The 15,242-nt window shown below is 37.9% G+C and overlaps 1 protein-coding gene across 1 annotated transcript in view; it reads left to right on the top strand.

The window, feature by feature from the left end:
* GTF2E1 (general transcription factor IIE subunit 1) overlaps positions 1-2,189 on the top strand; it is a 66,948-nt gene extending 64,759 nt beyond the window's left edge. Inside the window, exon 6 of the mRNA XM_056109339.1 lies at positions 2,052-2,189. Within this exon, the coding sequence (XP_055965314.1) occupies positions 2,052-2,058 (7 nt within the window). The 3' untranslated portion in view covers positions 2,059-2,189. The remainder of the gene's footprint in view (positions 1-2,051) is intronic.
* Positions 2,190-15,242: the final 13,053 nt, after the last annotated feature.

The raw sequence follows: 15,242 nt of genomic DNA, 5'->3' as shown, positions 1-15,242 counted from the left end.
GGAATTTAGGAATGGGAGGGCAAAAGGAGTGTTGGTGGAAGTAAGTTGAGATTGGTCATGAGATAGGTGTTGGAAAATTGTATACTTGTAATTCAACGGTGAATGACTTTGTAAATCATGGTGCCTAAATAAATAAAAAAGAAAAGAAATTTAGAGATTACTTTAGCCAGGAGTGCACAGACCAAGAATACAGTCACTAGTCATAAGTTCCTATTATATATTTCAAATATGTCTTGTCCAGGGGGTCAGAAATATGACTCAGTGTTATAGCACATGCCTTGTTTGTATAAGTCCCTGGGTTTGCTTATGTCAGGGTCCCAAAAGAAATAAAGAGAAAAATATCCACTCCAAACTGAGGTATGTATACAATACATACCAAATTTTGAAAACTTGCTATGGGAATAAAGAACATAAAATTTCTAATTGATTTTAATATTGAGCGGGTAGGGTGTTTGCCTTGCACGTGGCCAACCGGCCAACCCTAGTTTGATTCCTCCGCCCCTCTCGGAGAGCCTGGCAAGCTACCAAGAGTATCTCGCCCGCACAGCAAAGCCAGTAAAATATCGTGATGTATTCAATATGCCAAAGACAGTAACAACAAGTCTCACAATGGAGATGTTACTGGTCCCACTCTAGCAAATCGATGAACAACGGGAGGACAGTGCTTACAGCTTATGTATTAGAACTTATATTCTTAGGTATGCTTGCTTAGAAGAAATATACCACTAAAAATAATTTCAGAGGCTGGGAGGCAGCTTAAGTAATAGAGCACATATCTCACATGAAGCAGATATCTAATGCTGAGTTTTATCCCAGCCCTGCATTAAAACCTGCCCTCCCCTACCTACCTAGGGCTGATGGGTGTGGCCCTGATAGTCTCCTGATCACTAAGCAGGGCTGCATTGCCTACAGAAAGTAAGAATAATTGAAAAATAATTTAACCTTTTATTTTTTGCTTCTATGTAGCCATTAGAGAGTTTTAAATTGCACAGATGGGTTACAATTCTACTGGAAAACACTGATTTAGATTTTCTCAAAATATTGCAGTTCAATGTATTCTAGATTTTGTGATTCTTTGCATTCACTCATAGACATGTTTTTAAATTCAGTTATCACTATCCTGCCCTTCCCCACTCTATTGGAAGGGTAGGATTTATTATTCTTGTAGGCTCAGTATTCTTGGGACTGAGATTTTGCTTCTGTTTTAATGTTTTCCCCTTTGGGATGGGATTGATTGGACTGAAGTCTATTGTTGTTTTCCTGAAGTAGAATGAAATGTAGGAATAATGGTAGTAAAAAAAGTAAAAAGTAAAGGCCCTCCTGTTGATCATCGATTTGCTCGAGTGGGTCCAGTAACGTCTCCATTGGAGAAATTGTTGTTACTGTGTTTGGCACATCGAATACATCACGGGAAGCTTGCCAGGCTCTGCTGTGTGGGCAAGATACTCTCAGTAGCTTGCCGGGCTCTCCGAGAGGGGCGGAGGAATCGAACTCAGATCGGTCATGTTGGCTGCGTGCAAGGCAAATGCCCCACCGCTGTGCTATCGCTCCAGCCCTAATGGTAGTAAAGATCTGAGAAGTTCTCGGCTACTGAGACCCATGTTGAGAGTGCTGATGACTCCTGGGTGACTGAGGAACCCCAGGACACTGGCAAGCCGGTCTGCAGGGAGGAGCTAAGCCCAATCCAAATTACAAGAGTTGGAATCCAAAGTGTTGCTCTGTTGCAAGAAATTGATATTTAGTGTAAGTGAAATTGCTTGTGTATTTATAGTTCATATCACTCCCTCACTTCATAAACTCCATGAAGGAAGACCCTCTTCCTTGCTCAGTGCAGTATTCTGATTCATATTCCTGGTTCAATGTCTTCCACATAGTAAGGAGTCAGTAATACATAATGAATGTATAGAAAATTATATGTCCATTTCTTAAGTTAGAAATAACTGATGTATTTTGTATAAATGAATGTTATTTTGAAGTTTTACTGTTACTTATATACTTAATGTTTGTGGTACTGATTTTATTAATTATTTTTTTGTTTGGACTACTTTCAGATGGTGATTATTGATCTGCGTAGCAGAGAACATTTTTTTCCCCAGCAGCTGGTGAAACCTCCTACCTAAAAGTACATTTAACATATATCAAACCCAAGGCTTGTGTGTGAATTTATTCTCTTGGTCCAATTTAAGCTCATTCTTTAAAGAGGAAATTTTTAAAGATCAAAGAGTATGCTATTTTTAATGAGGGGGTTTATTTATTTATTTATTTATTTATTTATAATTACATGTGGTGATCCCATGATTGCCTTCAAGCTCTCAAAAGACCCAGCTTTCTTTTTACAAGCAAATGACAGCTGAATCAGTATCCCTCACCTTTCTTTTATCTTATAGAATTGGTAAAAATCACATAACTAAATTATCATTTTAAGTGAACAATTTAGGTGCATTTATTACTTTCATAATATGCGCAATCATCATTTCTATTCTATTCCAAAACATTTTCTTTAAGAGAAAAACTAATACACATTAAGTAGCTCCTTACATAGTCCTTGGCAACCATCAATTATTTCTGTCTCATGAATTTACCTATTCTAGATATTTTAAAAGAATGAAAATATTCAACTTGAGACCTATTGTGTCCAACTTTTTTCACTTAACATGATATTCAAAGTTCTTCCACTTTGTGTCACGTAATTAGTATACTTAATTATTTTTATGGCTGAATAAGATTCAGTTATGTTTACATATCATAATGAATTTATCTATTAAATAGCTTTAATATCTATAAACAGCTTTAATTTATCTACCAAATAGCTTACATACAAGCTATTCTCATATTTTTGTCATAATGAATAAAGTTCAAAGAACATTTAGTACCTTTTTTCAATTGTGGGGAATATGTATAAGGTGTAGGCTTGGTGGGTCATATATAATTCTATGTTTATTTGGTATTTATTTTCATAGTAATAACTCTCATCACTGTGTGCAATAGCTGTTGTCATTCAGTGGGAAGTAGACAGGACCTTGTAACCAAGATGTCTGTTTTGGATGTGGGATTCAACAGAGGGTTGAACTTCAGGGTTGGTAACCAGACAGCCCTTCCTGGCAGCAATGACAGAGGACAATAATATAGTAGTAGGCATGCACCTGAGTTTAATTCAAGAATCGCGGATTTTCTTTTTCTGAAGGAATTCACTCTCTGAGTTACCCTTTATCTCCGTTTTGGAAATTCAGATACTTGTGTCCCAACCTAGCCTTCCAATGCCCTAACCTGGAACTTTGATGTGTGTGCTCTGATTCTCTGTCACATTATTAGAACTTTAAGTCACATGTTTGCTAATGTCTTCACTTAGTTAAGGATGAGGTGAGGCCCTCCTGTCTGCATAAGCTTGGAAGTCTGCCAGTGTCAAGGGTGGTGGTGATGGGAATTGTTAGAATCAAGAGTGGATGGATCCAGAACTAAATTGCTTCTTGCAAGTATTTGCTCAGTATGAAGTCAGCTTTAATCAACCCTATTCCATCAACTTTAAAAACTGGAGGCTGGCAGCTTTTCATTTCAGGGTAGTGACCTACCTGGGAGGTCTAAAGAATGATTTTGATAATGTTCCAAGAGAATTCTTCCCTGCTGTTATGTGTAGTGCTCAGGTATAATATGAATGTAGGAGGGCAGAAGAAAAGGCAAGTAAGGGTGGGCCTTTATGTTCAGTGGGTGGGAGGAGAGGACCTACCATGCTGAATATGTCAGTCACATTCCTCATCTCTTTGACAGGCTGGAACTTTTAGTAACATTAATGATAATTTCTTTGCTGCTTTTTCCAATGAGATTTTTAGACTGTAAAATTATGTTAGGGTAATGGTTATCTTTGTCCATTTTCCTGCATTAGTCTAGTTCTTACAAGACTAATACAATCCTTTCCTTCCCCACATTCTCCCTTTCTGGGCCCAACAGTTAAAAAATAAAGTAGATACTTAGAAAATAATTAACTGGACTGAACTATCTGTGATAGTGCCTGCCTTGGCTTTCTAAACAACTATTTATCAAAGACTGCCTTGGACCATTCAGGAATTCTTAAACATATTCTCATATTTTGGCATCTCTGACAGCCCATTTCACTATACCCCCTCTGCATCTCTCAAGTATACTTGGTAAGGCCACCTGTTTTCTTTTTTTAAATTGAATCACCGTGAGATATAGTTACAAAGCTTTCATGATTGGGTATCTTACAATGTTCCAACACCCATCCCTCCACCAGTATACATTTCCCATTACCAATATCTCCCATATCCCTCCTCCTCCTGCCACCACCCTCCCCTCTCCCCAGCCTACCTTTATGGCAGGCACTTCTCTGTCTGTCTGTTTGTCTGTCTGTCCGTCTCTCTCTCTCTCTCTCTCTCTCTCTCTCTCTCTCTCTCTCTCTCTCTCTCTCTCTCTCTCTCTCTTCTCTCTCTCCCTCTGCTCCTCCTTTTGGGTATTATGGTTTGCAATGCAGATACTCAGAGGTCATCATGTTTGGTCCATAACCCACTTCCAACACACATCTCCCATCCAGAGCAATCCCTTCCAAACATCATTATCATAATGGTCCCATGTATGTCCCAACTGCCCTCTCCCCCAGCCCTTTAGGCAGGCGTCCAATTGCTGACCTATCTATCTCACCCTTGTTTCTACTGTCCTTGGGTGTTAGTTTCATACTATGTTTTTTCATATCCCACAAATGAGTGCAGTCATTCTATGTCTGTCCTCTCCTTCTGACTTATTTCACCCATCATGAGACTCTCCATGTCCATCCATTCATAAACAAATTTCATAACTTTATTTTTTCTAACAGCTGTATAGTATTCCACTATATAGATGAAACATAATTTTTTTTAACCAGCCATCTGTTCTCTGGTGCTCAGGTTGTTTCCATATTCTGGCTATTGTGAACAGTGCTGCAATGAACACACTAGTTCAGATGTCATTTCTGCTGTGTTTTTGTACCCCAGGGGTATATTTTCAGAAGTGGCATTGTTGGGTCACATGGAAGCTCAATTTCTAGCTTTTTGAAGAATGTCCATATTGTTTTCCAAAAAAGACTGGACCAGTTGGCATTCACACCAACAAGAAATGAGAATCCCTTTCTTCTCTCATCCACACCAGCACTAGTAGTTCTTATATTTTTTGATGTGTGCCAACCTCTGTGATATAAGATGATGTTCCATTGTTGTTTTAATTTTCATCTCCCTGATGATTATCAATGTGGAGCATTTCTTTCTTGTCTCTTTTGGCTATTTGTATTTCTTTTATGAGGAATTTTCTGTTCATTTCCTCTCCCCATTTTTTTATGGGGTTGGAGGGTTTTTTCTTGTAAAGTTCTACTAGTGGGTAAGGCAACTTTTAAACTTACCTTTCTCTGGTAAGTACTTCCTTCTGCCTGTAAACCTTCCTTGATTTTCTTGCCTAGTATGCTTTGTGTGCTGTTCTGCATACTCGTTTCTGTAACAAGTCTCTAAACCTACTTCCTATGATGTATATTGGAAATTGGTAGTTTGATGTGCACCACCAATAATTTTCATTTCCCCACAAACCGCATTCACATGTGATTCATCTGGAAGTGATGCTAGTCATAGTGATTGACTCATAGAAGAGCATATAATTAAGGCCAGGCAATGGGGGGTTTCACTAAAATAAGAAAGAGGTTCTTTTCATGAGGGTGACATAACTGGTAACTGTTGGTAGCAATTTTTATCATTACTTGAGGGCCACTGTCTGAAAATTAAGCAAACACAGAAGAAGGAAGACATAAGAGAAGGAGAGAGGTTTCTTACTATAACACTTGCATACCTGAATCCTGCCACAATTAAGTCATTTTTACTCTTACAGTTATTTATGCTATGAGTTAATAAATTCAAAAAATCAGTATTCCCTCTGACCTACACCAGTGTAATAATCCAATGGGTACATTTATCTAGGTTTCATAATCTACTCAGGTGCTCATCTCATCTTCGTTTAAAGTCTTGAGGAATGTCGAGGAGGTATCTCCTTTCTTTCCCTAAAGAGACAAGTTTTTTTTTTTTTTAAAAAAAATTATGCTGCTTTACTCATTTATTTACATTCACTGCTGGCACTCAAATCCAAATTTTCTGTTAGCTGAGTTATTTCTTCTATGTTGCTTCCCTTGAGTAGAAACATGTTTCTAATGTAAACTCCTCTCCATGGAGATCTTTTCCTTATGGGCCCAGTGGGAGAGAAAGCCTCAAAGATGTATCAGTATCTACTTTTGGATTGGCTCTCTTCTATCTACCTTCATCTAGGTACCAGCTTTTGTCTGTACTACTTGACACAACTCTTTATTACTGTTACAGATTACTTCTCAAAGACATGATAATTTAGTTTAATAATATTAACAATTCTGTGTGACATTATAAAATGTGGTCCTTGTACCATATGAAAACTCATTTCTTGACTTCGGTTTCTCAACTGTTTTCAGTTTTTTAACTGTTCCAAAGGTTTTTAAGAAAGCAACCCCAAATCATCTACTCTATATGCAAATCTTCTCAACTGTTTTCCATGCTCCCAAGTCTGGTGTAAAGCGTGTAGCAGCATAGTTACCACTTACCCACTGTTTGTTTTCACCTTAGTCCATCCAATTATGCAGATCTCTTTGGTTTCAACTTTCCTATGGTGGATGCTTCTCCCTCAGTCTTAGCTTATCTGTTCATGATCTTCCTTTCTCCATGACTTGGATGTCTGAGATCATTTTGCCTTAATACAACTTCCTTAAGAAATGGTTTTAATTGCCTAGTAAGTATGCATTGCTCCCTTCCTGATTGTTCCTATTTATTGCTAAGGGATCTTATTCCCAAAGAATTATATGCTAAGTTCTATACAATTAGTCCTGAATCGAGCCAAGAATAGTTGTGTTATTTGATGCTATTGTCAAATATTCTAGTTCTCCTAGAAACATAAAAGGATTGTATTTTCTAGCTAGTTGAAGGGCTGGAGTGATAGCGTAACAGGTAAGGTGTTTGCCTTGCACATGGCTTACCCAGGTTCGATTCCTCCGCCCTTCTCGGAAAGCCTGGCAAACTACTGAGAGTATTCCACCCGCACAGCAAAGCCTGGCGTATTCGATATACCAAAAACAGTAACAAGAAGTCTCATAATGGAGACATTACTGGTTTCTCTCAAGCAAATCGATGAACAACGGGAGGACAGTGACAGTGACAATGACAGTGACAGTGACAGCTGGTTGAAACCATCTATGCATGTGATTTGCTTTAGCCAATAATGTGTGAGTAGAAGCAATGCATGTAATTCTCATAAAGACCTCTAAAGTCAGTGTATAGTTCATCATATACCCTTTCTCTACTGCATTGATGATGAAGTGTGTGTCAAGATAAAGCCTCTGATTGGGTCCGAGTGACTACCATGGCTGAGCTCCCTATGCCAACATACATTGGCATGGAGTGAGAACAATAAAAAGATTTTTTGTTTGTGTGAGCAGAGTGATAGTATAGTGGATTGGGCATTTGCCTTGCCCATAGCTGACCTGGGTTCAATCCCTGGCATCCCATATGGTCACCCTAGCACCTCCAGGAGTAATTTCTGAGTGTAGAGCCAGGAATAAAGCCTAACATTGCCAGGTGTGGCCCAAAAAGAAAAAAAAATGTTTGTATTTGTTTGGGGGTCACACCCAGCTGTACTCAGGACTTACCTCTGGCTTTGTGCTCAGGCATTACTACTGAAGGTGCTAGGGAGATCATATGGGATGCCAGGAATCAACCCTGGATTGACTGTGTGGAAGTACACTGTATCCGCTATACTCTCTCCAGACCCCAAGAAAAAGAATTTCTTCTTTCAAATGAATTCATTGCCGCCAAGATTTTTGGTTGGCTGCTAACTGCAGTATAAACAAGGTTAGAGTACTAACCAATATACAACTTTTATTTGACTATTAGCAGCAAGCAGTTTGTGTTATTCCTTGCTCAAGATTAGTTGAGAAAGGCCTTGTGGTTGTTGGTGCACTGCGATGAGAAGGGAAGTTTGTTAGGACTTTGAGGAAAGATATTCTGTCAGTTTTAAGAGATGGATACTTTTCTGGTTGTCTTGTCTAAATGTCTTGGAATCACTGCGATCTTCCTTGTACCACATAAGGATAAAGCCAACAAATAGTACCAAAGGAATAACAAAGAAACAAAGCCAAAATTCTGATTGAATCACAACCAGTCATGTACCCTACTTCTGGAATTTTCCAATTACAATCAGCAACTGATCCCCTTTACTGTTTAAAATGGGTTTTCCGTTTCCTACCACCAAAAGACTAGAACAATAGCACAGTGGGTAGGGCCTTGCAAGTGGCTGAAGGGGACCGACCTGACTTCCATTCCTCCACCCCTCTCAGAGAGCCCGGCAAGCTACCGAGAGTATCTCGCCCAGGCAAAGCCTGGCAAGATCCCTGTGACATATTCGATATGCCAAACACAGTAGCAACAAGTCTCACAATGTTACTGGGCCCGCTTGAGCAAATCAATGAACAACGGGAGGACAGTGCTACTACAGTGCTACTGCTACCGCCAAAAGAAACCTGACAACTGCAGCTTCCTTTCATTTGTTATCTTTACTTCCCACTCTTCCATCCAATCTCAGAGAAATAATAACTATTTGGTGTTCATCTTCTATAGGAAACTGATTTACTATATGTCTTACGCCATGCTAAGTGCTTTCTAGAAAGAGATTATTATTCCATTTCAGAGCAGCAAATAAATGTGTGCACTTAAAAGCAACACTCTTATTTATATTTGTTTTCTCCACAATAGTGATTTGGTTCAAAGTAGGTGATCCATAAATAATGATTAAATGAATAAATGAAAATTGAATTTTACCTTTAAAGAGCTTATAGGATTACCGATTTACCCAAATCTCAAAAACATGGAAGATTTGGGACAAGTACAAGAAAATACTGTAAATTACTAAAAAAATTAAAATCCAAAAGGTATGTTTCAAAAAAAAAGGTCATGATTATATATCATTATTGCTTGAACATTGGAAATAAAAGACTTTTGGAAAAGATCAAAATATTTGAGCTAAAAACATCAGATGGGCCTAAGTATAGCAGTAGGAAAGAAAGAGTATCATTTTTTGAAGTTAGAACAAGAATAATAATAACAACAGCATGGTGTCAAGTAGTTATGTGGGATATGGAGAACTTTTGATAGATGTAGCTTAGGTGCTCAATTAATATATCTTTCATTTTTTTATTTGTGAAAGATAATGACCATTTCCCTTGAAATGTTGGGTGTACAATTAATATAAGGTATGACCACTGCCTATTTTGCAGTTTACTTGGTCAAATCCCTTGCACATCGAAGGAAGTCAAATATGTTCTTAAAATTACAAAGTCATATATTTTGCACAATTTATTCTCAGAGAAAAAGATTCCCAGGATCTGTCTGCTAACCATTCTTCTTTATAGCTCTCATATCTCAAAACTGAGCACAGACTGACACATAGTAGTTGCTTGTTAAGTACTTGTTTAATTTCAAATGGTCTGTTTGGGGAAGAAGTTATTTTCCTGGTGAGACTGGTTTTTCAGTACATCAACACTTCATCAAACCTCTGTCAGATCCGATTCTCAATAGGGTATCTTAAATACATGCTATTAAAATACCTAAATAGAAGTCCCATCTGTTTGAATAGACAAAGCCTGATGAATCAGCTGAGGAGGTGGGAGGCTGATCCAGCCAGACATGAACCGATGCAGTGGGAAACAGGGAGCTCTGTCTCCTTTTGGCACCCCAGCGTGTTCACAACAGAACACACAGATTCACAAAAGGACAATGGGATCAACTAGCTAGCAAAACATGCAAACGGAGGCATCCACAGAATGCTGTCTGTGGTCTAATTAATAGAGGATTGATTGGAACCCCTTGTCCCTAGAAGTGAATCATGCTGGGGCGCCTGTCAGAGCAGAACGAGAACCTCAGGAATTTGTCCATTTCATAGCATAATTCTGGTATTTCTGGGATCTAGAGTTTGCTTTTATATTGTAAAAGGAATTTTTTTTTAAAAATAAGATTTTGGGAGCTGTCATTGGTGCAGTCATCAAGAACTTAAAGACAAGGTAAAATTCAGTGTTAGAAAAAAAATGTTAAGGAAACTGCACTTTCCTAAGAGGGATTTTGCACAAACATCCATTTCTGATAAGATATTATCAAACCCACGTTTCTAAATAGTCTTGGCTGCCAGTGTTATAACCATAGATAGCTTTTCAACTACTGCAATCTCCCCTCTACCAACTCCCTTCAGCTATCCTGGGTATAGAATGTACTCTGATGCTGCAATTAAAGAAGGAAAGGATTTGAGGATCACTTTACTACAACCAAATGCTTGTTAAAAATGATCTTTTCTGAATTGAAAGATTACTCAAAGACCTAGAGCACATGTCCCAAGTTTGGTCCTCAGGACTTTATATATAAGACCTCCAGACACTGCTGGGTGTAGGCCTGGTGGAACCCAAACACTTCTGGCTGGAGCACTGAATTTTCAGAACTGCATGGTCAGGTCAAGTGTCACTAAAAGTTTCCCCCAGATCCCAAGTACTGCTATGGAGCCTTCTGGAAGTTTCCAATGCTCTTTCTTTAGCTCTTGGAAGATTTAGCACACAAGGCCTGGGATATAATAGACGTCCAATAAATAATCTGTTTGGCTTAATTGAATCAATTCTCTGTTCCGTTGTGCCAAAAATGTGATGTGTTATCACTGATCTGACACATACTCTGCTCTGCTGTCAATATCCTCATCTAGATCTGTGTCCTTAATGCAGCTACCAGTACCATTCCATCCATTCAGGTGTTTCTGTCACTCCAATAGGGTTTTATGTGGGCTATTTTCTTCATAAAATGAGAGAAGTGAGAAGAACAATGTAGAAAAATATTAGCTGTGTCATTTACTTTGAACCTGAGGTAAGTGCATTTAGATATCTTTGAAATAATAAATTAGAATTAGAATAGTAATAACAATAAGCATTTGATTTACCACCCAGGATTATGTGTCAATGAGCTTATATATATGTATATATGTATACATGAGCTAATATATATGTAATATATACATTTGACTTTTTATTATCATATTTCACCCTTCTTCCCAGTTCATTCACCCAGTAAAGCACATAACTATCGAGTAAGTTTTCCATAATACGTTTCCTTGGGAAATGGGCTTCTTCTCACCACTCTTCCCCGGGAGGGCTAGCTGGCTGGCTTCCTAGGACCTGAATGGAACTCTGATGAATTTACAAGGGTAGGTTCAGGGTCAAGCCCTCAGCTTTGCAGCATCAGGAATTTGATCTTGGCAGGGCCTGAGTGGCTCAGACTTGGAGATGCTGACTCATACTAACTCACAAGAGACTGATATATAATCAGATCGCCAGTTTATTAATTTACAGTGGGAAACTTTTGGCCTTATCTGCTTCCTTTTATCCCTGTGGGCCTGTTGCAAGGGAAGAGAGATCATCAGAAGTTTACTCAGTGAACAAGAAACTTTGACAAGGGTTGCTAGATGTTTCAAATGTTGAAGAACTCCAGGCTCTGCTCATCTGGGACTTGTAGCACCTCAATAGAAACCCATTCTCCAGCTGACTTTGATGTTCCTGGCACTTTGGCAGGGATCTGGTTCTAGGATCCTACTTGCCTGAGCCAGCGTTTTCAGGTATGCTTTTCAGACTCTCACAGTGAAACTGGGGATCCAAGAGTCAAGTGGTGGGTGCTGATTGCCACAAGATCTTCAGGATGATTTATAAATCAATGCAAACAATTTGGGTCTTACTAGAAGTTCTCATGTATTGGGTTGTGGAAGAGCTTAGAGATCAATGTTTATAGAGCTCCTAAGTTATTACCAGCTAGTTTGGGGAACCACTATTATCAAAGTTTAATTTAGCTAAGAATCTATACTATTGCTTTAAGATGACTCTGCATATTCTAGTCTGATCCATTATGGATTATTATATAGATTAGCTCTCAGAACAGAACATTTTACCCTTAGTTCTTTAGAGCCAATCATTGAATCTTTGAACCAATTTTCTCTCCCTTCTTTTCACACTCCCTTTATTCCCTTTATTTGTGGGGTGAACTCCAAGCTGAGTTTAGGGAGCCTAGGAGTAACTTTTGGTGATTTTAGACCCAGCTTTGCAGGCCTGAAAGTTTAGAGCTTGGGCCTAGAAGTACTGGGAATTACTGGGGCAACCCCTGTGTTGTTTGGAAGTCATGTGATGTCAGGAATTGGACTCAAGAACTACTGCAAGGCACATACTCCAGTCCTTTTAACAATATTTGTTCCTTCTCTTCCTCCCTTCTTTTATATTTATAAATACCTAACATATTCAAATGAGGCTAAAGAGACGGACTAGGAAAAAAGAAGGTTATAGCAATCAACACAAGTGCCACAAAGAAAAGCTGATTTTACTGAATAATAGCCTAGACTAGAGACTAGATATATAATCCTGGTGTACAGACAGCTCTAAGCTAGCCAATAAAGCCAAGGCCTGCCATTGCGCAGCCTGAAGGCAACTTCCCTGTGTCTTGGCATTCTACCTCAATAGATGTCTAGGAAACAACCTTATTCACAAATACCCTTCAGGGAAACTTCAAATAACATGTCTCCACCACACTTATGATAGTGAAAACAGCTGTCTTTCCTTAAAATATAGTTCCCATCTGCAGATTAGCACCTGCCAGCCTCTGGCTTTGTGTGGAGCAACAAAAAAAAATCAGAAGAATCAAGTGACAATCATATATAGAGGGTACCAGCATGTGATGGGCATCTAGATATTATTACTAGACATTATTATATGTTACCAGGCATTATTCATCTCTATGTGATATACTTTATATATTATAAAACCAAAACTCAACAACTCCATAGAAAATAGGTTTGTTTAACCATTTTCTACATGAAGAGTTGAGACTCAAATGGTTTAAGTAAAGGCATTACTGTGGTATGTGGTGAGATTTGAATCCAAGTCCACTCAGTTTCAAGGTCTATGTTCTTTCCATATTCCCTACAACTAAATAAACTGTATTTTGAAGTGGGAATTTCACACTTAAGATTCTATTATGCTATGCATATGTATTTAAAGATAATATAATTTCTCTATACACTATTTTATTTTTATATAAACATATAAATCTTTTCTAGATTCTATAATGACAACGATTGCATTCCTACATTAAAATATACTTGCAACTAAATCTGCATTTGGTTATATGATTACTATATATGATTGCCTATATATGGAGGAGAAAGACAATCAGTGAAAACAGGATTAGAAGTCCGGGAATTACAATTCTTGATTGATAGGCCTGGCTCTGTCATCTGTTTACTGTGCACCTTTCTCTTACTTTGTTCTCAGTTTCCTAATTTGCAAGAGAAAGGATTCAATTAGATTTCTAGGATGCTAAGATCTCAGTAATGACAACTGTTATTATGTTTTTTAATTAGTTTAGCTCAAAGCAAGCAATTGAATACCAGAAAAAGAAAGGTGAACATATGTGCAAATTTATATGTATTCTTTATATATTTATTGAACATGTTGTAGATGTAAGGGACTGCACTACTAGTTTACAAATATATTTTTATCTATCCCTCTCAGAGGAGGAGAGAGAAATAATTTGCCCAGAATCCCATGGCTGGTAGGTAGAGAGTCCACTGCAAAATTCAAGTCTCATTCTAAAATCAGCATCTAAATACAGCCCTACTTTATGCTCTCCTGCTTTACGGTTCCACTCTGATGATTATGTAGGGCATTTCCTAAAGACCCGCTTGAGATTATCTGATTTTGGAATATGAGAAAATAGAAGCACATTTTTCCTAAGCCTAACAAATGACACAAAATATAAGTAAGTCAGAATTCAAAACTGTCTGGACTCTTGGATCGTCTTACCTAACTCGGCAAGATTAAATGTTTCCAAAATAATTTCAGATGTCCATATTTAGGGTAACAAAATCAACTGTTCAAGATGGAGGAGATTATTTGATGTTTATCTTATGAACAAGCTGAGGATTTTAACTACAAGACGAACATTTGCCAAGATTATGATGTGTCTGTTGGAAAGGAAAAAAAATCTTTGCATGAAGTGGAAACTATAGGTCACACTACAGTGACTGTAGTTAGACCACACTAAAATCATAGGTTCTAAAGTAGGTCTCCATACTTCTTAGGCCATATTGATCAATCAGAGCAAGACAAATGAGAATTGGAAATTCAAAAAGCTGACTGAAGTGTTCTATGTAACTTGTTTATGGAACAGAGTCTGGAGAAGAAAACCAATTAAAGGAACAGCAGATCATTATATGCAAATATATCAAAGGCAGAATGTTTTTTTCTTCCTTGTTGAAATACAGAGATAGACAAGTTTAAAAAGGCATATTTCAATTCAACATAAGAACTAAACTGGGCCACACCCGTGGTGCTCGGGGCTTACTCTTGGCTCTGTGCTCAGGGATCACTGAACTATTCAATAGCTAAGTGCTCCAGAGAGGGAGTTAACTGATTCTAGATGCTAGAAATACTGCAGCTATTGCTTCCTTGGATGAGACCTTTACACCGGGTAGAGGTAATATGAGGAAACAGTTGTTTGATTTATATTCTTATGGTCAAAAGAACCACTGTTGTCTTTGTTTTACACCTGATTTGTGTAAAAGAATTTGGTTTGTCTGACTGGGTTAATCTAATTTCACCTGATATTTGCTAAATTTTCTTGAGTCTTGATTTGGGAGCCATCAGCATCACTGGAGGACCAGTCTTAAGGATAAAGGCTGAGACTTTCTCAGCAGGACTTCTACCTGAGTCCATAAGAATTCTTCCCACAGTCACAGTCAAATTTTTTTATGCTCATCATTTGTTTAATATCGGAAGGACTCACTTTACTTTCTTAGTATTTTTTAGGCAATTCCTTCTGCTACAGAAATTTTTTTTTTATTATTCCACTTATTGCCCTATTTCTGTAAGTTTCACCTGGTAATTCCTTGAGGTTTTTCCTCCTTGCTTTTAAAAATGATGAGAAAATATTTTATAGTTTGAAATTTTAATAATTATTACATTTGTAAAGAAGATTAAGAAATTAACAGGAAGCTTTTGTTCTGAGGCTTCATGTGCAGTGAAGCCGATATCAGATTTTTTTCCTGCAAGGCATATCTGTTTAGTCCTGAAGAGACTGATGAATACATCCCCTCTCTATCTGTTACTTTATAGCTATGCACTAGGAAAA

This window comes from Sorex fumeus, unplaced genomic scaffold, assembly GCF_029834395.1.
Source record: "Sorex fumeus unplaced genomic scaffold, SorFum_2.1 ptg000265l, whole genome shotgun sequence".
Classification (NCBI taxonomy): Eukaryota; Metazoa; Chordata; class Mammalia; order Eulipotyphla; family Soricidae; genus Sorex; species Sorex fumeus.
Note: the sequence above shows the minus strand (reverse complement) of the source record. Positions and strands in the feature narration are given on the sequence as shown.